This window comes from Stegodyphus dumicola, chromosome 4 (assembly GCF_044657685.1).
Source record: "Stegodyphus dumicola isolate Sdum_Otavi_A_Nest chromosome 4, ASM4465768v1".
NCBI lineage: Eukaryota > Metazoa > Arthropoda > Arachnida > Araneae > Eresidae > Stegodyphus > Stegodyphus dumicola.
In genome coordinates, this window is record NC_140771.1 from 13,383,237 (window position 1) to 13,405,416 (window position 22,180).

At 33.4% G+C, this 22,180-nt stretch overlaps 1 protein-coding gene across 1 annotated transcript in view; it reads right to left on the reverse strand.

The window, feature by feature from the left end:
* The window catches only part of LOC118190026 (uncharacterized), a 226,173-nt gene that overhangs the window by 97,442 nt on the left and 106,551 nt on the right, over positions 1 to 22,180 (reverse strand). The window contains exons 2-3 of the mRNA XM_035360710.2: positions 20,463 to 20,564; positions 3,995 to 4,093 (exon numbers count right to left, since the gene is read on the reverse strand). Coding sequence (XP_035216601.1) covers positions 3,995 to 4,093; positions 20,463 to 20,564 — 201 coding nt within the window. The remainder of the gene's footprint in view (positions 1 to 3,994; positions 4,094 to 20,462; positions 20,565 to 22,180) is intronic.

The window sequence follows — 22,180 nt, forward strand, 5'->3', positions numbered from 1 at the left end:
ATTAAAATATGAGAATGAAAAAGTAAAATTTTCCCCATTTTCTAATTAATAAGAAATAAACAGTAAAACTTTTATACAAAGACTTTATTTTTATATAATAAATTAAAGTTCTTTCATAAAATTAAACTTAGCTTTTTAAAAAATAAAATTTTTAGAAGTATTTTGCTCAGATATTAATGGGTGTTCAATTCTTTATTTTGGATTTTAAAATAATAAATTGTCTTTAATTAGACAATCTGTAGAGCAGAAATGAGCAAAAGCCGAAACTCCCACCGAATACGGCCCTTCTAATGTTTTAATCTATTCCGTTACGAAACTCTGTGCAACGACATTTTCATCTCTTTCCTAATCAATTTTATACGCAAACTGTCGAAATCAGCAGTACGAATGCACATCTAATTGTTGCCGTGTATATCCAATAAAGGTATTGAATATTATAGTGCTATCTTTTTCAACATATTTAATTAAAAATTAAACAATGTGAAATACGAATATTGTTGAATTAAAAGACTAATAAAAGAAATCGGAGCTTAGGGTAAGAACATTTCACCACTACATTTTTATTTAAAAATGAGACCGTAGCAATGTCAGTCATCTAAAAAAAGTATTTAGTTTTACTTAAATCGGCATATTTATGTGAAAAAGAATTTTTGCTAATGAAGTGCACACAAAAAATATTAATCACAAGTTACTGGTAAAAATTTACTCTCTATTAAGTGACACAAATAAGTTTAAACTTAATTAAAATACAATAACACACCGAACAAGTATTAATTCAGAAGTAAAACAACAAAAATAAGATTTATATTTTCAAATTTTTACAGGACTAGTTTCGATGGTTTTACCGAACCATCATCCTCATCTGCAAAGGCGCAAATAAACGACATATGATATAGTGATTAGATAAGATAAGATAAGAAAGGACAGAAGTCAAGCTACTGGCGCCATCTATTGATGAAACCAGAACTAAAACATAATTATTTTAAAGGCTGAAGACAAAGATGGATTGGAGTTAGGGTCGTTAACTAGAAGAGAAAGATTTTTTTGAATGTGAAATGCCTCTAAAAAATCCAGTTCACCAATGGAAGATTCCATTGATTCTGTTATTAAGTTCACTTTTGAACTTGAGACTTGCATACTCTTCCGTTTCTCGACATTCTGATTACACGTAACATATCCAACTTCAGTACCACGGTTTACCGTAAACCTTCATCGGTTTGCCTTCCACAACACCTCAAATCATGTCATCCGACTAAGCAAAGGATAGCTTCATTTTATTCCTATGTTTTCCGTGATCTTCAAGTTTGCTCCTCCAAACTATCTCTTGATGAAGAACTAAATTATTTAAAAGTAGTAGCTATAGACAGCGGCTTTTCACCGAACATTATCATTCAAGCAGTTAAAAAATTATCATCTCAACACACACAAAAAAAGCACACTCTTGGATTAGGGGATTATAAAAATTCTGTTGCCATTCACTTCTTTCCATCAATTAGCTAGAAAGTTTCACGTATTTTACAGAAATTCAATTTTCGAGTCGTTTATTCTCCAATGAATAAAACTCCGAGTTCCATGATCAAGAACCCCATTCCGGATATGAATTCCTGGGGTATTTACAGGATTCCTAAAGATTTAGACTTGAAATTTCACGTTAAGGAACATAAGGCATATGTTAGAAAACAGGAAACACAGAAGTCTTCTGTTACCCAGCATTGTTGGTCTGAAAATGACACTTTCAATTTTTTCTGATTAAAAATTTTTAAAAATTCAAATTTCAAAAATTATTAAAAATAACTTCTTCTATTGCTGAACTGGATTTTCTAGAGACATTTCACATAAAAAAAATCTTTCTGTTCTAGTTAACGACCTAATTACAATCCATCTTTACCTTCAGCCTTTAAAGAAATTATATTTTAGTTCTGGTTTCATCAACAGATGGCGGCAATAGCTTGACTCCTGTCCTTTCTTATCTAATCACTATATCTTATCTCGTTTATTTGCTCCTTTGCAGCTGAGGATGATGGTTCGGCAAAACCATCGAAACTAATCATGTGAAAATGTTAAAATATAACTCTAATTTTTGTTGTTTGACTTCTAAATTAAGTTTAAACTTAATTTGGATAAAATAATCGCAAACGAACGTTCAAGATTTCATGTCTCACTTTAAGTATGTATTAAAATTAACAACGGTTTTTACATCACAGTGTAAAATAATAATTCATAAAAATGAAATAAAAAGTCATAACAATAAAAATGCCTCCAAAGCTATAAATTTCTAAAAATATTTGATTAATCATCAAAGCCCTTTTTTGCTTCATAGTCTTTGAAAATTTTACATGTACAGTCGTGTGCAAAAGTTTAAGACCCCACATGGAAAATCAGATTTATTAGATTTCCGCAACAGAAACATATATTATAAATGAAAAAAAAATAGACTTGAAAACTTATTGAAATGTAGTCTGTATTTTGTCGAATTTCCTTTATCACTACTGCAATCCTTTTAGGCATGCTATGAACTGCTATGACTGGCAGTAAGCTTGAGAAATCTCTACATACCACACATGCTTTATTGCTTCAACAAGTTCTGTAGCACTGGATGATAGCTTCTCCGCGACAATACACCACATATTCTCTATGGGATTCAAATCTGGGCTGCTACCTGGCCAGCAAACGCTTGGATTTGAGTAGCCCTCAGATAGTCCTTAACGTGCTTTGGCCTGTGACGCGGAGCCCCATCATGCATGAAAATTGAACATCTGTGAACATCCAAGTGAAGCTTCAACTTGTCATGTAACAAATTAAGGTACCGACTGCCGTTCACCGGCAGGAAATATACATCAGCAGTACCAGACGCAGACATTGCACCCCATATCAACTGGCTTGGAAGGTGTTTCACTGTCGGAATCATGTATCTGTCATCTCTTTTTCCAAATGGTCGGCGAATACATTTAGCACGTGCAGAAAATTGCTGCACACTTGACTTATCGGAAAATAGTACTGTACTCCACTGTTGATCGGTCCAATTCTGATACTGTCTGGCAAAAGTCAGTAATTCCTTTCTCGTACTTTGAGTAAGTCGAGGTTTCCTTGCAGGTTTATAGGAAAATAAACCATAATTTATAGTCAGACATCTCCAAATAGTACTCGAAATGATGTTGGCACCCTTTGCAGCCAGAGCAGCTCTAATTTATTGCAAGAGGTTGTTGTACATCGAGTGATCAGCCTTCTTATCACGTGCACAAGTTTTTCTTGGGCGACCGCTTCTCTTAAAATCCGTATAATTTCCCAAAATTTTGAATTTACTGATAGGTTGATGCATGCCTGTCTTGCTGACATTTACCTTCAAACTTATTTCACGTTCAGAAAAGCCGACTTCATCCAGGGCTACTATTTTTGCCCGTTCTTGAACAGTAAGTGAAGGTTTTTTTACCCATTGCAAGAATTATACATACAACAGCACTGTGTACGCAAAGTCCAATACGAACTACTGATAAACGAGACCACGTTATATTTATAGAAATAGAAAGCATTTTATGCAATCAAAGCATGACATAACACAATCACGATCGAAAATGATTGCATTCTGTTAAAATACAGGGAAACGGCTACTGGTCTTAAACTTTTGCACGTGACTGTATATTGTATAATCCATTCGTTGACCTGCATGCAGAGCCATCGTGACCCTGTATTCACCCTATGAGGTTTCTTTAAAGGAAAAATATGAAATTAAATGTATAAAATGCTATTTTTAATTGTAATTTTTCAATCAATTTCTACCAGATGGGGGTATTTCCCTTCCCTCGCATCGCGGGCTGACAAACAATAGGGGTACTGGGAAATATTGTCACATCAGAACCATCCGACCTTGCGACGACCTTGTTCGCGTGAAAATCTAAAAGGATCTTTCCGGCCCATGGCTAAAGGTATTTGTAACCCCTCCTTTAGAGTATGTTTTTATTGGAGTCCACTAATATAAAAAGAGAAATGGACTTACACCACCGGTTACTAAGGGATCTGCTTTTCTGTTGAGCAAAAGACGAACCATATCTTCTCGCACTTGTTGTGCAGAAAGATGGAGAGCCGTCAGACCATCCTGGAAAAGAGGAAGATGAAGATAGAAAAAGGTATTCAAAGTAAATTCAAATTTAATCATGTCAACATAGTAATACAATAATTGTAAAGTAAGAAATCTTCTAAAAAATTTAAATCAAAGTAAATAAATAGTTTTTATTAAATATATCGAACAGTAATATAATACAGAAGGATAAATTTCCAAGAGGAAGGGATAGGAAGTGAGTATTATTAAGAGAGTTTCCTTTAAAAGAAGTATGTATTATGACTTGTAGCATTTTATTTCGATACATTCATTATTTTGCTAAAACATTTTCAGTAGCTTCCCAATAAGTCTTACTAAAAATTTTCAATTGCGTCCATAATAAATACTACAGAAATATATTTCTGTATACTGAGGATGCATGTTTTAGTAAATTTCACACTATAACCATAACTAAAAGAGGAAATTTCCAACCTATAATACAATGCACTTTACGTAATATGGATTGTGCTTTCTTACTTTTTTTTCGGTAGTAGAGCTGAGAACAGCATTGGTGCGAGGATGGTATGCAGGCAGCTGGGTTTAGAAAATCTACGTTTTGCATCGGAGAAAAAATACATTTATATGTCCAAAATATAGCAATATTTTCGGAACTATACTGTATGGGTATATCTTTGCTCGATTCAACAGATATTATACCACATTCATCATTAACTAGATTTATTTTAAGTTTAAATAATAATAATCAAATTAATTACATTTTTCATATTACAATGCATAATTTAAAAATATACATTTTCTTACCATTTACATTAAAAAGGAAGGAATGAAAAACTGATGAAATGGTGTCCAAGGCTCTCATTATCATATTTAGAAGTCTGATAGAAATGATGGCAATTGTAGGCATAGCAGAGTTTCGTATAAACATTGAAGACGATTAACTAATGTTACATTCCTTTTAAGTTGTCTGTTTACCTTATAAAATTCTGGACTATTTTGAATTTTCTGAATCCACTTTCGAAATTACTAAATATTAAATTACAATGTATTAAGTGATTTTTTTTTCTTGCAGCATTGTACTTTAAACTATTTCTTCACTATTTTACCGTTTATATTTCCCTAAAAACCTTTCTAAGGACAGAATAATCATCCTTTGCGAAATGTACACTCAAACCTGCTTCTGTGCGGTGTATAGGGACTACATAAAAAATCGCACGAAACTTCACGAGTAGCTATAAAAAATAGAGTCGTTTAGAGTTGACTTTTTCAGGTACTATGTAGTCGGTGATCAGTTTTTGCGACGACTGTTGTTTTACTAGACGTTTATTTATGTCTCGGTAGCCAGATACACAAGATTGAAGCTACTTTTTTTTATTGATTGTTTATTTTTTTATTGATAACTTCATGAATTAAGTTCAAATTTGATTGAAAATTTCATATACAGCACAAACAAAATCGTACAAATCAAAAATTGCACAAAATTGTCCTCACAAAAACAGGTTTGAGTGCATTTTGTCGAATTGTTAAAATGAACATAAATGCGTCGGCACTTACCTGTTTCTTAGATAAAGATAGCTCACGGATATTATTCACAAAGATCATCTTGTTTCTAATATAAAACCGTCATTTTAAGTCAGGTTATTTCAAATCGAAAATAAATAATGCTGTTATGAAACTTCTGAAGAGTTTTTTTAAAATTTTTATTAAAAATGCCCAATACTTCTAATACTTTTCATAAAAGTTCTTAGCCATCTTCCTTTTCAAATTTTTAATAACTTTTTGCATTTAATTATAATTTTTTACGAGGGAGCCACTAGGTTTACAGAAGAAAACGTGTTGCCAAAATAAATATAAACTGAATTTTTTGTTATTTATTTCTAAGGTAGAAAGCATTGCTTTGATCTGATTCCAGTCAGAACAAAAGAGAAAGCTTTGTTTTGAGTTCAAAAATCAGTGGCAGAGCATAATTAATATATTCCAAGCAAATATGATGTGATCTCAAAAGTAATTTTTTTTCCTCGAAAACATGCATTAAAATTTTTCATCTAAAACAATTTTTACTGAAACAGTATTACTTATACTAGAATTAATTATTTATTTTATTCTAGACCCAACACTTTTTGAATGGTATCACAAGTGTCATCGCAAGTGTGCTCTCAAACTTTCTTTTAGTTTTTTTTTCTGTTAAAATACCAGTCCCTTGTGGAAAAGATCAACCTCAATGGTGAATATACTACTACTTGATATCCTTCCTCATTCATCAGAATATGACATCCATGATTTTAATTTTAATCTTATATTTTCACCAGTGATCCTGCACGTTATACCATGCATTTTTTGTTTCTTCTGCTGTTTCATCCTTTGATTTCATTCAAGAGGTATTTAAATTTTTCTCGTACAAAAGCCAGTATAGCTGGGTCAAAATATTTATTCCCGTTGAAGAGAGATCCAAGTGTCTTTTGAAATACCCAGAGCCTCTTCTAGAAGATCAAAGTAGAATTAAGATTTAATTTTGCATATATTTAAATTTTGTTTTGTATATGCTTCATGGAAAGCTGTTGTGGCTCCAATGAAATAAACTAGAATCTCATCTTAAATGGAGAAAAACCTAAATAGCAATAAATAATAGATTAAAAGAAGCGAACTAGATATTCATCGATGATTTATCAAATGAAGATTATCGCTATAAAAATAGATCTTAACAAAGGAAAGGGGGATTTAGGGATTTCGAACTAAAATACGAGGTAACATCGTAATTTTTATTTCATATGATTAGTAAAATTTACCAGAAGTCGAAGTGAAATTTCTCATTTAGCTTCTATTTTGTAGTTTCTAATGTACTAATAATTAAATATAAAACTGAAAATCAATTATAGTTCTCTGAAATTATTCGTATGATTTTGTTAATGACCAGAGTCTGATAGATTATTCCCATTCTTGGTAAAATATTAGCATGTAACTAAAAAGCAAAAGTAGACTCACTCAGCTATTAAGGTGTAAGTAAAAAAAGGTATGATTTATTGTATTCCATTTTTTATAAAATCTTGTTAGAGATATGGAAAATTGTCTGACAAATATGAAGTTTAAAATAATTTTTATAGAAACTTTTCCATAATTTTTATTATGGAAATGTTTCTATAAAAGTTATCTAAACAGACAATCATTATAGTCACCCGTTTTCAGTGATACAAGTATATGATTCAAAGGCTTACATGGTGTTTTACGAAACGTCTGATAGAAGTATTTTTGAAGATATGTAATTTTCGTCATTATAAACACGAATTTTCCATTCATACTTCAACAGTATCACATAAGTTTCAATTATCTGGAAAAGCAAGAATTTATTGCTTATAATGGTCATCGATTTATTTTAGTATTACACAGTGTTTTTTTATAGGTCATACACAAGTTGTAATGACATAATTTATTGTCCAGGTTTTCAATAAATGCATATTATATCTATTTCAATAAAAAACTGTTATATTCTTACATTTTGAAAAACTAAGAAGTTTACGTTTTGTTTGAAAATCTGAGTATGCAAGACATATGAGAACTATATTCTTTAGCGTCCTGCTCAACGATTTAAATTAATGACTAAGAGTTTTCTTTAGATAATAAATGTACCTTAAAATCCTTACATCATCATTTTATTTGCGGAAATAAACAGCTTTGTCTTTTCAAATACTTTCCGGCAAGGTCTCAGAACTTTATACGCATTTAGGAAAGGAAATTAATATCAATCCTCAAATAATTCATCATCGTAAAAAAAGAATGCAAGTAGCCCTCTTACGTGACTTGTTAATCATAATCGCGATTTGCAAGTTCATTATTTTTGTGTCGCAGACTACGGATGCTTTCGTGATTTGTCAACTTTTCTGGGCGACTTCCAAGAAATTAAACTCAGTCCCTGAGATTCAAGGCTGCTGGACTTCGAGTGACCCATTATCGAATCAAGGAGGGATAACGTTCGGCCATGACACCAGATTCATTGAACGGAAGAGTTCGTTGATCGAAAAAAGGTGAAATGTTCTAATAAAAGAACAAGGGCAGATCTAGAAATCCAGTATCCATCATTAACTTCTGAATGGGTGCACTGAACTAGTAAGGCAACAGAACCTTGTACTATATAATTATAATCGAGGCATAACGATATGCTTCTAAAATAGTAACTAAATCAGGTTTATTGTTAAGTAATGCAGGCAAGAAAATATTAAACTGTGAAGGTAGATTTATTTCTTTAATTTCTGAAAATGAGGTAACTGAAAATAAATTCTAAAAATGATTATCACCACATCCAGCTCTCATATCATGAAAAAATGGAAAGCTTAAAATTGGGAAGATTGATATTATAGGAATATTCTTATACTGAAGTCTTTTATAAGCAATGCTTTATAAGAAATGCCCAACCTGAGCGATATTTTAAGACCGAAATGAAGTAACGCCAAGATCTAGTGTTTGAATATTGTTTAACTTGAGGAATCTGACGAACTCGAGTAGAAGCGAAAAAGCGGTAAGTTGGCCGCCATTATTTTTGTGTGTTCTGGTTGTGCTATTCTAAAGCGGTTATGCTGATTATGCAATATGTATTTTAGGTGCGGATGGCAAGTGTCCATCCGAGTAGAATATGTAAAAATTCTCAGTAGTGTGTGTAATTTCTATTAAGAGAAGTATCATTAAAAGTAATACGGTCAGCTACATTTGTGCATAGATCTGATGATTTTTGTTTAGAAGCGTGATTAAATGCAATAATCGAATATTTGTCGTTTAACATTTGTAGCTTCGCTTTAATAAACAAAGTTCAGATTAGGATATACAACTAATTTGTTTTCAGAAATAGAGCAGATGAATAAGTGCAAATGCTAAAGTTATTTCTGTAACACAGAATGCATCAATAAGGTTGGACATGAATCAAGTTTTATCCCGTTTTCTACTTTCTGATAGCGTTAGCCTACTCGTTGGGACTGCATTTGCTTTATACGCCTTTTTTCGCAGTAATTTTAATTTTATATTAAAAAAGTTATTAAGACTTTCAGATACATTAGATTAAGAAGTTTGAAGTATTTAAAATTCTACCAAACAGATAATTAAAAGAGATTTTCTGCACTTGTTTTTATTGTTGCGTATAAATGTATTAATATAACTTTGAATAAGAGTATTTTAAAGGAGATAAAAGCAGTTACGTTGGGGTGTTGACAACACTTTTATGCTGTAAATAAGCCCAAAAGTAATTCTTTAATTTTCACTTGGGCAAATTTGATTCTATTAATTAGCAATAATTTTGGCTTTTATTTTAGTTCTTTTCATTGTGCATTAGTACAATTATTGCTCAATTTTATTAGTTCGCTAGAAATGATATCTACATTGTTTCATTTCAAAACATTCGTTTTTTCAATTAATAGAAAACAAGCCTTTCATGTATGTATTTTTCATGGATATCAAATTTCTTAATTTAACTTAAAAAAAAATGAAAGCTTTTAGATTTTATATTACGCCCAAAGGGGCGTGTTTTTAACGTTTTGTGTGTTACCTTTATTTATTAAATATCATGTTCTTCGCACTTAAACCATAAAATTCAATTCAATAGCAATATCACAAAATATTTAAAGAGTTTATCAATATTTTTCTAATATTCTTTTAAAGTTCAAATAAGCAATCATTTGGGGGTCCAGGAAAGAATTATTTTGCATTAATTTCTTTGAGGAAAATTGTTTTGTTTTATCAATATTTCGATTGTGACGCCGCCCAGTCGGTATAGCGGTCAGGGAAGCTGACTGCGATGCCGAAGGACCTGCGTTCGAATCCGGGAGAAGGCGTGGTTGTAACTGTCCGTCCCTTCATTACCCATTTTCCACATCTTCTGCTCCGAAATAAAATCCTAATTACTCATAAAAAACTCCTTTAGGATAATTCAGAGCTATTTGACTAACATTAGATAAATGTGCTGCATATGGCATATTCAAGGTTTCAAATCTCTCTTAAATTTATCTCTGAAAGTAAATTTTTAGAATGATATAATTTGTGTGAGTAGAAAATAGAATAAATGGTAAATATGTTAAAATAGAAGCAATATCTCAATTTCTTCTATTTAAAATTTGATGTAAAGTGAAAGAAGATCAAAACGCGCGTTGATAGATGCTAAAGGTATGATTCTGCAAGTTCTTATTATTTCTAGTGCAAATAAATGTTGAGTAATAGAGAGGATTATTTTATAAGATGTGTTAAGAATGGCCCAAACAGATCCTAACTATTCTGTAGTATTATTTTATAGGCTATGTTAAGAATAGTCCAAACAAATTCTAAATATACTATTATTTATTTTAATGCAGTAACTAAATACAATCTTAAAATGGGGTAATTTGAGTGTTTAAAGTAGGAAAAGTGCGGATTTTCTTAACATGTTTTCAGAACAGATTGGAAACATTTGGTATTGGGAACATTTGGTTTCAGACTGTGGTAGAATTTGAGTAGTTAGAGATGGGAAATCGAACTGAATTTCTATTACATGAAGAGAATGTTTATTAAACCTGATAATCTAAGGTCTTCTTTATGGTTTCTTTACAATTCTTCTTTATAGCTATTTTTGCGGTGTTTTGTTATAGAAATCTCAAATTTTGAATAAGAAATTATCGTTTCAAGTTTGAACAGAAACAGTAAAAGATTATCACAGTTTATTAATAACTTAACTCAGCAAAGGTTTGAGAAGTATTATTGAAAATAAAAGATATTACATCCGAAACGTTACTGTATTTGATGAAGTGGCTATACGTAGTTTTTAATTTTAGAACTCACAAATCTGCCTCTAACATATTACTTATATAAATTGTATTGCTTGATGCCTTTCAATTGTATTTTGTTCGAATACGATACTTCCTGTTTTCAAAATTATGTTGAAATAAATTCGATGATATTTTACATATACCCAGTCTCATGAAAGTATTAAATATTATTGGCGATTACAGATCTTTTTTAGAGCAGTTTCTTGAAGTGCCTTTTGTTATATGCATGAAGTTTTGTCAACATTTAAAATTACAATCATGTTCCAGTGTTATTAAACAGTATGTAAAGTCATTAGGTTATTTTGGTTTGGTTTGGTTTGGTTTATTTAATTACGGCAAAGCACACTAGGGCTATATGCCTAAGGGGAGGGATGCTTTCTTGGAGGACTTTCTAAGGGAAACTGGCTCGTATATACACTGGTGTGCAAAAATTAACGACGAGACGGTTTTTTTCAATATAACTTTGTACAAAAGCTTTCCAAATCAACACATTTAATACCGTAAGATCCCCAATACGTAAGGACATGAGTAATGTAAGCAACACTTACTAAAAGAGAAATCAGAGGGATAAAAAGAAGCTTTATTGAAAATGTAGCATGGAGCGCAATGCGACTGAAGGCCGAAACATCCCTTGTTCAGCAAGAAACACCCGGTCTTTAATAGGGGATATGATCTCCCCTGACTGCTAGGCAGGTTTCACAGCGTCTGCCCATGCTGAGAATGAGGGTGTCAATGAGTTGTTGAGGCATTGCTGCCCATTCGTCTTGCAGCGCCAATCGAAGCTCCGGAATCGTTACTGGTGGTAAGGTACGAGCTTCCAAGCGTCTTCCTAGAAAATCCCATACATGCTCGATGGGATTGAGATCCGGGGATCGTGCCGGCCAATCCATACGTTCAATATCCTCACTCTCTAAGAGCTGTTCGGCAGCTACTGTGCGATGACATGGTGCATTGTCGTCCATGAAAAGGAACTGCGGACCCATAGCGCCTCTAAAAAGACGCACATATGGAAGAAGAATCTCGTTACAATAACGGTTCCCGTCGACTGAACCTGCGTCGAAGATGTGAAGGTCTGTACGACTACCAAGCATGATGCCTTCCCAAACGAGAACACCGCCACCTCCATACCTGTCCCTTTCAATGATGTTCGAGGGATGATTGCGGCTTCCCCGCTCTCTCCAGATGAGTATGCGATGAGAATCGCTACTCAGACTGAATCTGCTCTCATCTGTAAAGAGTACTCGTCCCCATTCATTGTCTCTCCAATTCCGGTGTTCCCGGCACCACAGAGAACGCCTTCTCCGATGGGCAGGCGTTAGAGGTACACACCGTACAGGGCGTCGTGCAAACAGACCACCACCGTGCAGTCTTCTGTCCACGATAAAACGCGATATCGGTCGTCCAGTCGCCTGTGTCGTGTGTCTAGCGATTTCTCCCGCTGTCTGCCGCCTGTTTCTTCTGGCCTGTAAGGCGATATACCAGTCATCTGCGGGTGTGGTTCCTCGTGGACGACCACTACTAAACCCCCGGATAGCTGTTCCTGTAGTTTGAAATTGTCTCCAAAGTCGTGAAACGATGCTGTGAGCAATTCCGAACTCTGCAGCCACACTTGTCACACTGCGGCCTTCCTCCAACTTCCCAATGATTAGAGCTCGGGTAAAAGCATCCAGATGTCGTCTAACAGATTGATTATTCGCCATTTCTCGCTGAGGCAGCAACTCGGTGTGATTTGAACTGCTGTACGGCGTGCAATCTCTTTGCCAGAAATACTGATCTTACACCGACAACATGCTTTATACTACTCAGACACTCCCCCATTACGTCTACCTGCATATCTGCACATGTGCTACCGTACATCACCTTACTTAATCTCCTGATTGGTCTTTCTGTCCGCTCTGCCTCTTCGTTCAGCTGATATGCTAATTTTTCGACTTCGTCCTTAATTTTTGCACACCAGTGTATGTTACACATGGGGAAAACCACGAAAACGCCCATGCAGCCAGCTCGTTCGCGGGATTAGAACCTCGGACCGAACTACCAGTGTTCAACGACTTTACCGCTCGGCCGCTGGTTGGCCTAGGTTATTTTGGAACAAGAGACGTGAAAAATGTGCCATGCCCTTTTTCGGAACTCGGACCTGGACCTCTCGAATACGGGTCGCGGGTCGAGTATGCTTCCAATTAAATTCTGAAGACATGCAGAAAGGAAGGAGCAAATATCTTATATACTTCATGGTCCGGTGCTTGCTAGGTGTTCACACGAACTCTCTTTCCAAACTGACCTTATATACTCCCCTTTTAAAGGGCGAGAAATTATCGTTCAGCACTTTTTAGTTCGGGCTTTACTGTAGACATGAAAAATGATCAATGCCCTCACCGTGACTCGAACCTGGACCTTTCGAAATACGCGCTGAGTGTGCTACCGTTAGACTACGAAGGCATGTGGGAGGTAGAAGAAAATACCTTATAGGTGTTTAGTGAAGGTAAAATATGGCAACGTTTGAACATCCTGAGCATTCCCTTGACTAATTTTGTTTAATTCCTCGCTTAAAATTAACATTGAAGAAATTTTGGTTTAGAAATAATACAATTAACATTGAAGAAATTTTGGTTTAGAATAATACAATATTCTTTGCAGCAACATAGATCATCCTATAAGAAGTAAAATTGTTCTAAACTAAACGATTCGTTAAAATCTTCCGTACAAAACTGGACAGAAACAAGAAGCGAACCATTTTCAAAGATCTCGTGTGGAATAAAAATGCGTGAGACTAGTTCCGTCTACAAACTTCTTTTGAATTCTTAATACGGACAAGTACCATTTTCAGTAAAATTCGACGCTGTCAACTTAGCAGTCATTAATTAATGACATTAGGATATAATTAAGTTTTTTTTATCAACATATTCTAAAAATAAACTATTTGATGACCGCATTATGCAATGCGATTTCTCTAAATTGTATTTTGTGTTCAGAAGCTTCGTGATTTGTTGTCGATAACAATTAATTTTCTGAGAAACTTATTTTAGATTTTAATAGTTAGAAATTAAAAAATAATTTGGCAATTTATAAAATAGCCTTGGTAAGAAAGATGTAATTTTTAAGACAGCTAGAATTTTAAGGCATATATTAGGATTTAATGTGATTATCCATTAAATATATATTTGTACCTTATTAAAGGCAGCAAATATAATCTTCGCAAGTAAAATTTTAACTAAATAAATTTTGCCCATATTGTATAGATTCTACTTTCATTTAGATTTTCTAATTTCAAAATGGTTTAACTAAAGATGTAATATGATAATGTGCATGCTAATTATAGGTTTGTAAAGACATTAGGATTTTTTTCCGAAGTCAAAGAGATGAAAAATTAGCAATGCTTTCGCCGGGAATCGAACCGCGGACCTCTGGAATATGCGCTCAGCGTGCAGACAACCACACCACGAAGGCATGTCAAGAAGGCGGGAGAAATACCATATATACTCCCCCTTTTAAAGGGCTACTAAAGATGTAATATGATAATGTGCATGCTAATTATAGGTTTGTAAAGACATTAGGATTTTTTTCCGAAGTCAAAGAGATGAAAAATTAGCAATGCGTTCGCCGGGAATCGAACCGCGGACCTCTGGAATATGCGCTCAGCGTGCAGACAACCACACCACGAAGGCATGTCAAGAAGGCGGGAGAAATACCATATATACTCCCCCTTTTAAAGGGCTACTGGAGTTTTAGGGGACCCAATCGCCAAATCCTGGGTGAGGAGAATCATCATCTAAGACCCTTTTTAGTTCGGGCGCCACTGTAGAGACATTAGGATCTTTTTTCGAAGCCAGAGAGAAGAAAAATTAGCAGTGTCTTCACCAGGAATCGAACGACGGACCTCTGGAATACGCGCCCAGCGTGCAAACCTCCACACTACGAAGGCATGCCAAGAAGGAGAGAGAAATACCTTATATGTTAATACATCCAGTTCCAATGATCTGTATTATCAGTAATAAACAATATAGAATTTTCAAATACCTTATTACAATTTTAATATACTAAAAGCATGAGCGGGTTATCATCTATATAATTGAAAATTTTCACTGCAAGGAGTTATCGCATTTCTCTGTATGTCGTTATTCATTACGAGAAATGTCATTATTTAAGTAAACATTAGACATAGCTGATAAGATATATTTATCACTTTATCAAAGTGCAATTTTTCAAGCTGCAGTGTGACGACTTGCATATTGTTCCATCACTTCGAACTTAGTCACGAGCTCATTCCCTCCAAAGAATTTCTTCCCTTTGAGAAGAGCTTACGAATTTAAGCAAATTAACTGGAACTGGTAGTCGATCAGTCTGTCAGTAGTCTGCAGTCATCTTATGTCGGATGTCCGCCTGAGTGATATTCTACCTGAAGAAAGGAAGCCAGTTTAGTTACAGGAGTGACATATTATATATGGATGTAACCCACTGGAAAGCAGTTGTCGTTGATTACTCTTATTAGTTCCGGCTGGAGTACGTGAAGACGAGAAAAGTCCTGTTCAAATATGGCTAGCTTGATGAAAAAGAGTGAATTGTGGTTCCTCGTAGAATTAACTTTGAAATGTGAGTTTTAGTTTCGTCAAATAGATTATTATTGGTCCAAAGGGACAATTTGCCCTGAAGGACTATCAATTTCGTTCTGCCATTTTGCGTTGAAAACTATAAACGGCGAATCACTTTTCGAATTGTTGCCACCAAATATTATCGCCCTGTATTATATTTAAAGAAATTAAATAATGAAGAATCCGCATACATGTATGTATGTTTCTCGCATTGTGATGAAAAAACGGTACCTAGAGTCATCAAAATGTGAATAACGTAATCTTCCATAGAATATGGGCATGTGGAAGCCTTAATTTAGAATTTGAAATTTGTTTTATTATCGATTTCCTATTTTGTAACACTTCAACGAATATTTTATTAGAAAACTTAACGACTTCAAAGCGAGCAATCGCAACGCTGTACGAAAAAAAAAAAAAAAAAACTTTTTTATCTCCAGCGTGCGAGACTCTGTATCGGAAATTCTAAAGATATGCTCATTTTAAAATTATTTTCCGATATTGCTGTTGAACTGAATTTTATGGTTTGAATACATAGAACATGATATTTAATAAGTAAAGGTAACACACACACACACACACACACACACAAAAAAAAAAAAAAAAAAAAAAAAAAACGCCTGTTTGGACGTAATTTAAAATCTGAGACCTTTCATATTGTTTTTCCTTATATTTTTGTTTGTAATGCTCAAGAAGATACTTATTAAAGTTTTAATGTTAAAATACTATTAAGTCTTGGCCTTCATGTAAGTATCCCTTTCATATCAAAATTTCGGGAAAGGAAGTTATTGGCACTTTGTAATTAGATTCTCTATAGTAAGCTGTATTGGTCACTTTAATCCAAACATCTGAAAGCAAACTACAGCAAAAGTGCCGTAGCAGTATTGGTTGAAACTTTTGATTTTCTTTGCTCTTTTGCCTATTCTAATTAAACTTACTACAGAAACGTATAAATTCAGTTAATATTTTAGAGCAATTAACTCTTGGAAGCTAGCAGTCAACACGAAGCTATATGAAGAAAGTTATTCTTGAGATTCTCATAACAATTTAGTGTTTGAAGTTGCACTGAACTGATTAGGACTGCGAGTAACTGCAGAAGAATCTGCATCTAGAAAAGGAGCTGAGTCTGTTTCACTAACTAAAGTTCCGAAGCAAATGAAAGTTTAGTTTAGAATACCATTCGATGGGTCCGAAAATCGAGAAGCTTTCTTGATTGTTTTATTTTGAATGCAGATCTGATCTCTGCCGGAAACAGCCAATATTCAAGTATAACTTACTTTTAATTGCTTAACAGTGAGGAGTGACAAAGAAGTATTTAATTGAATATTACTTTTGTACTATGTAACTAGTTTTTAATAGTTTAATTTCTGTCAAGACGATAAAGTTAAGCAGAGCAAAATGCAGCAGTAAAAAGATGAGATGTAATACAATAATTTGTAACCAATAATAAGATTTTAACTGCAAAATCCGTTCGCGCTTATGGATATTTAACTGCTGTGTTTGAGAAGAGTTAGAAACTCTGAAAGCAGATTTTTAGAAATATTAGATAATTGATAATCTTTCGGAATTTAGCAAATTCTCAGAACTTTAATATTTCTATCATAGTGCTAATTTTAAATTCGGTTAAAGTTACTGTTATTTAAGTGCTAAAAGAAAGATAACTGACATGTGACGACTAAAGGTCAGTGAAGCATTTAATGTTACTCTACGATCATATAATTATGCGACTGAATGGTGCAAGTAAATATAAAATATTTATTCTTGATAATAATTAATGGACGTATAAATAATGGATCTGATTCTGTTATAAAAATCATTCCACAAGCACCTTTACTGGCAATTCACTTTGCAATCAAACGTTAATGTATACTCTGAACTTAAGACATTTTTCCGAATTTCGACAGATAGTGTTGCCAAATTATTCTGCAATTGCAGCTACGTAAATAACGTATTGTAAATCACGTGCTTCAGTGAAAATAAGACCAACAATAAATTGATTTAAAAAAAACAAATATTTTGATCAACCTGTATTATGCAAATGACACGTAACGTTCACGATATATATTCCATTCTGAGTTTGTATGAATTTTCTAACTATATAAGGTATTTCTCCCACCATCTTGGCATGCCTTCGTGGTGTGGGGGTCTGCACACTGGGCGCGTATTCCAGAGGTCCGTGGTTCGATTCCTGGCGAAGACGTTGCATATTTTTCATCTTTCCTGCTTTCAAATAACCTAATGTCTCTACAACTATAATACGTATATTTACGAACACGCGAAAAAAATTACGATTTACTGAAATTTTTACGATAAAATCGTATATTACGATTAAAATATATTACAATTAAATATTACGATTGAATATATCACGATTAAATATATTACAGCTTATTAAGATACAAAATTGCGATATTTTGCTTATAACATGCAAGTTTTTAACCAAATATAAGGGAACTTACAGGAAACATCACAATGTTTGATAGAAATAATAAACAGAACTATGAAATGAAAGTAGTGAATATTTGACAAACCACGAGCATGCAAAGAAAATAATTTTTAATTACGCACGTATGGAAAATTCATTAACTCTTTTCCTTTTATAATTTGAGAGCCAACTAATAAGGGCAACTTGCAGAAATGTTTCAGGTAAAAAAATATGCAAATTAAAAAAGATATCAGTGATATAGTTAGCTGCATTGCACTTGTGTTTTGGAACTGTCTAGATCAGGGATGGGCAAATCCGGCCCTCCGGAAGGTTCTATCCGGCCCCCGGATACAATTTTAATTTGCCGGATTGAGGCAAATTGAAAGAAATATGTATTTATATATTATATATTCAAATCCTTTTCTACTTTGTTTAAATATTATTTTTTTTTTCCTTTTTTTCAAAGGACTGATGATCTTTTTACTTCCTCTATTTTTGTTCAAAAAATCATAAATCAACAGAAACAGTAAGCACAGACAGCTTTCAATCCGTAAAGTGAATTTTTCGGGAATTTCAAGAATGGCTTTTAACTTTTAAAGTGCCTATAACAAATATATGTACTATTACGACCGATGGGGAACCAAATATGACAGGAAAAAAATCTGGATTTCTTTGATTCTTTAATCAAATACATCCCGGGAACAAAGTTGTTTTTTTACATTCTGTCAAGATGCTCTGTGTAAATCTGCATTGAATATGAAACCCGTGCTTAATGCAATCGTAAAGCTTGTAAATACTATTCGATCTCGTGGGCTTACTCACAGGCAATTTCGAGATTTTTTTCAGTCCGCGCAATCTTAATACTCTAGTGTACTGTACTACGCGAAAGTAAGGTGGTTTAGTGCAGTATGTGTTCTTGAGCGAGTTTGACACCTGCAAGACGTCATTATGTCGTTCTTTTATATGAAACAAGTGTTCTGCGGAGTGCAAAATGTGAGAAGATACAGAATGGCTTTCGGACTTTGTATTTTCACAGATCTTCTTTGTCATATGAGCAACCTGATTGTCTAGATTCAAGTGAAAAATCAACTTATTGGCGATATCTCGGCCCATCTCAAAGCTTTTAAACTAACACTTAATCTGTTTGGCGGGCAGCTAGGCAAGAACAACTTGTCGCATTTCCCAAGGCTAAATTCAGTACCCTCAGTAAATGAAGAGAACCTTAAGAAGTGGGAAGATAGCTTGAAACAAACTGCATTATGAGTTCGATTTAAGTGCCATTCAAACAGAATTGGATATTTTTACCATGCCTTTCTACGTAAATTGTGAAGCAGTGAGGTCAGATTTACAGCTTGGAGTAATTGAGTTGCAATCTAACAATCATCTCAAGCAGTTGTTTCCAAATATGCCAAAGTTAGAGTTTTACAAATCATTATCGAAAGTAAATTTCACAAATTTAATACCTCATTTACCAAAAATACTCATTTAATACCAAAAAATAAGTTCTTTTTGCTTCATCTTACATATGTGAGCAAGTGCTTTCAACTATGAACCTTAGAAAGAATGATTTAAGATGTAGACTGATAGATGAGCATTTAACCTCGTTCCGTAGAATCGGTACATCTCACTTCGAACCTCAATATAAGGAACTTTTAAAAATGAAATCGTAATTTCATTCATCTCATTAACATATTTAAATTATAATACTTGTCTATCGTTTTTAAAATTTTTGAAAAATTTATCTTGGCCCGCGACCGAAAATGTTTAGCCATCCCTGGTCTAGGTGTACTCTATCTCTCCTGAAAGTTTGTCACTGCTGTATTCATACGCCCTGTATAGCGCCAGACACATATTTGTATTTATTTGCATAATAACATTCTAATTTACACACAGCGGAATCATGTGCGCAATGAATTGAGACTAAAACATATCTTAGAAACCAGGTAGATCCATAAAGTAGCTGTTATAGAATTCATTATGTCCTCGATATCTTTCTGAATTTTACTGATATTACCTGGAATTTTAATATAAGATGGTCAAATTAGTTGACTACAAAATTATTGAAAAGAAAAGCTAATACATTCTGCGCATGGTAAAATAATATTTTCTTAAAATGTTTTACACTTAAAATATTTTTGAGTGTGAATCTTAGCCAATATTCAGCGTTTTAATTTCAAATTTGCGTTAAATATTTCTCCTGAATGTTGTAATATTTTCTGTAAGTTTTGTTAAATTTAGCTAGAAACTACGCATATTGTAAGACAAAAATACGAATAAAATTGAAGTTTTTAAAAGAAACCTTTATATTTTCCTTAATATGTGCGTTACTTTTAGGAAAATACATATAAATGTTGCATGTATAATATTTTGAGAAAGTTGTTTCTATGATATAGAATGATGAAAGTTCTTTACTGAATCATTTTAATATTGGTCTCTTAAATGCACTCGTGACTGAATTTTAACTGGAAAGTGTGAGATCAAGTATGTGATTTGCATGGTCACGGTTGCAGAAATCCAAACTGTCCAATGGCTTTTGGTTTTCATTTGACATTTGCTTGCCATTTTTTTTTAACCAATAGATATCCTGGATGAAGATAATAATAAAAAAAGGCATTCCTTACTTTTCCTTTGATGTTGACATCCATCCCCATATCCAGGAATCGTTCTGCTACAAAAACCCTGTTGTCCTTTACGGAATACATCAAAGGAGTATAACCAGTTTCCTGTAAAAAACAACAAAGTATATTAATATACATCTGATGTTATAAAGTATTATTAATGATGCAGTACCGAATGGCATTTAAGAAGGTGAGGGTAACTAATTTGAATACGGCAAAGCACACGAGAGCTATCTGCCTAAGGGAAACGAAGTTTTCGTAGGGGACCTTCTAATGGAAAATGGCTAGTATTCACATTACACATATTAAGAATAACTCTTCATCCAGCACTTTCCCTTGGAATCAAGCCCTCATCGCACGGCCACTGTTCAGTAGTAGTACTGAGGGATCTTAAGGAAGTAAATATTTGATATTAAAATTTTGAACTGAATTGTCATTTTTGAATTTTTGTTATTGAAATTTTTTAATATGTCTCAATTTAAAGATGCAAACTGAGAATGCAATTTTATTATTAACTCGAAGAAAAATGTCACATTATTTAAATAACTTCATTTATTATTAAATTTATTTAACTTAATTTTCAAAAAACATTTATTAATTAAAACAAACATTTCATATTTTTCAAAATGGCGTCTAACCTTTATTCTTCGTCTGAAATAGATAGGCGAATAAATACCACATAATTTTACTTTCTAAAAAATTTAAACTATTAATTTACAAGATATTATTTAATACAGAATATACATATTAAATTTTGACTGCATTCACTCGTAGCTTCCAAGCCATATTCGGTGCGCTCCGTAAAATTTAATAATAAGGAACCCCAAAGCGCATGCGACATCGAATTTCGTTATGAGCTAAATTGGGATGAATTATAGAAAGGAGAGCTATTTATCTGTTGAAAGTAGAAAATGCCTTTGTGAAGGAATTTAAGGAGAAACTGATTCTTGATAACTTTACACATGGAGAAAACCACGAAAAGTATTATTATAACAGTTAACCGTCTCATCGTAATTTAAAACCGGGTCGAGCTACTAGTGTTTGCCATCTTACTGCTCAACCATTCGCGGGGCATTTGACAATGAGAGCTGATTGGATGATTTTTTATGGATACGAAAGTTTGCCTAAATTTGACTTTAAATCTAAAATCAAATAATATTTCAAAGAATTTAATTCGGAATCAAATTGAAATTTCAGGTTAATAATAACTACTAAAATTTGAAATCAAATTAAAATTTCAGGTTAAAAATAACTACTAACTTCACTCTGAAATCTTCTCTGGGAAAAATCTAATAAACAAAGAAAAAAAACACTGCTGATTATTATTTTGTCAGAATATTTTTCAAAATAAGATTTAAGATTTTTAAGAAACATTTGAGCATATTTGTTACTGTATTTTCACTTAACATCATAACCGCGAACTCGCAGCTAAAATATATAGAGGGTCCGTCAATAAAATGTATGCATAATTTAGCAAAAGAAAATTGCTTATTGTGAGATAATTACGAAATCAGTTATATGTTAATACATTATAGGTTAGGTTAAGTTGAACACAATCTTTCCGCAGCTGAACTTGTACAGTTGCTTAGAGTACTGGCTTAGAGTGTCAAAGTGGTGGCCATTAGCTGGCAGACACATAGCGCAACAGCGAGCGGTTGCTGCAACTGTGTTGGTCAACATGTTTGCAGAAACTGCTCAGCCCATGCCACAGTAAATTCTTG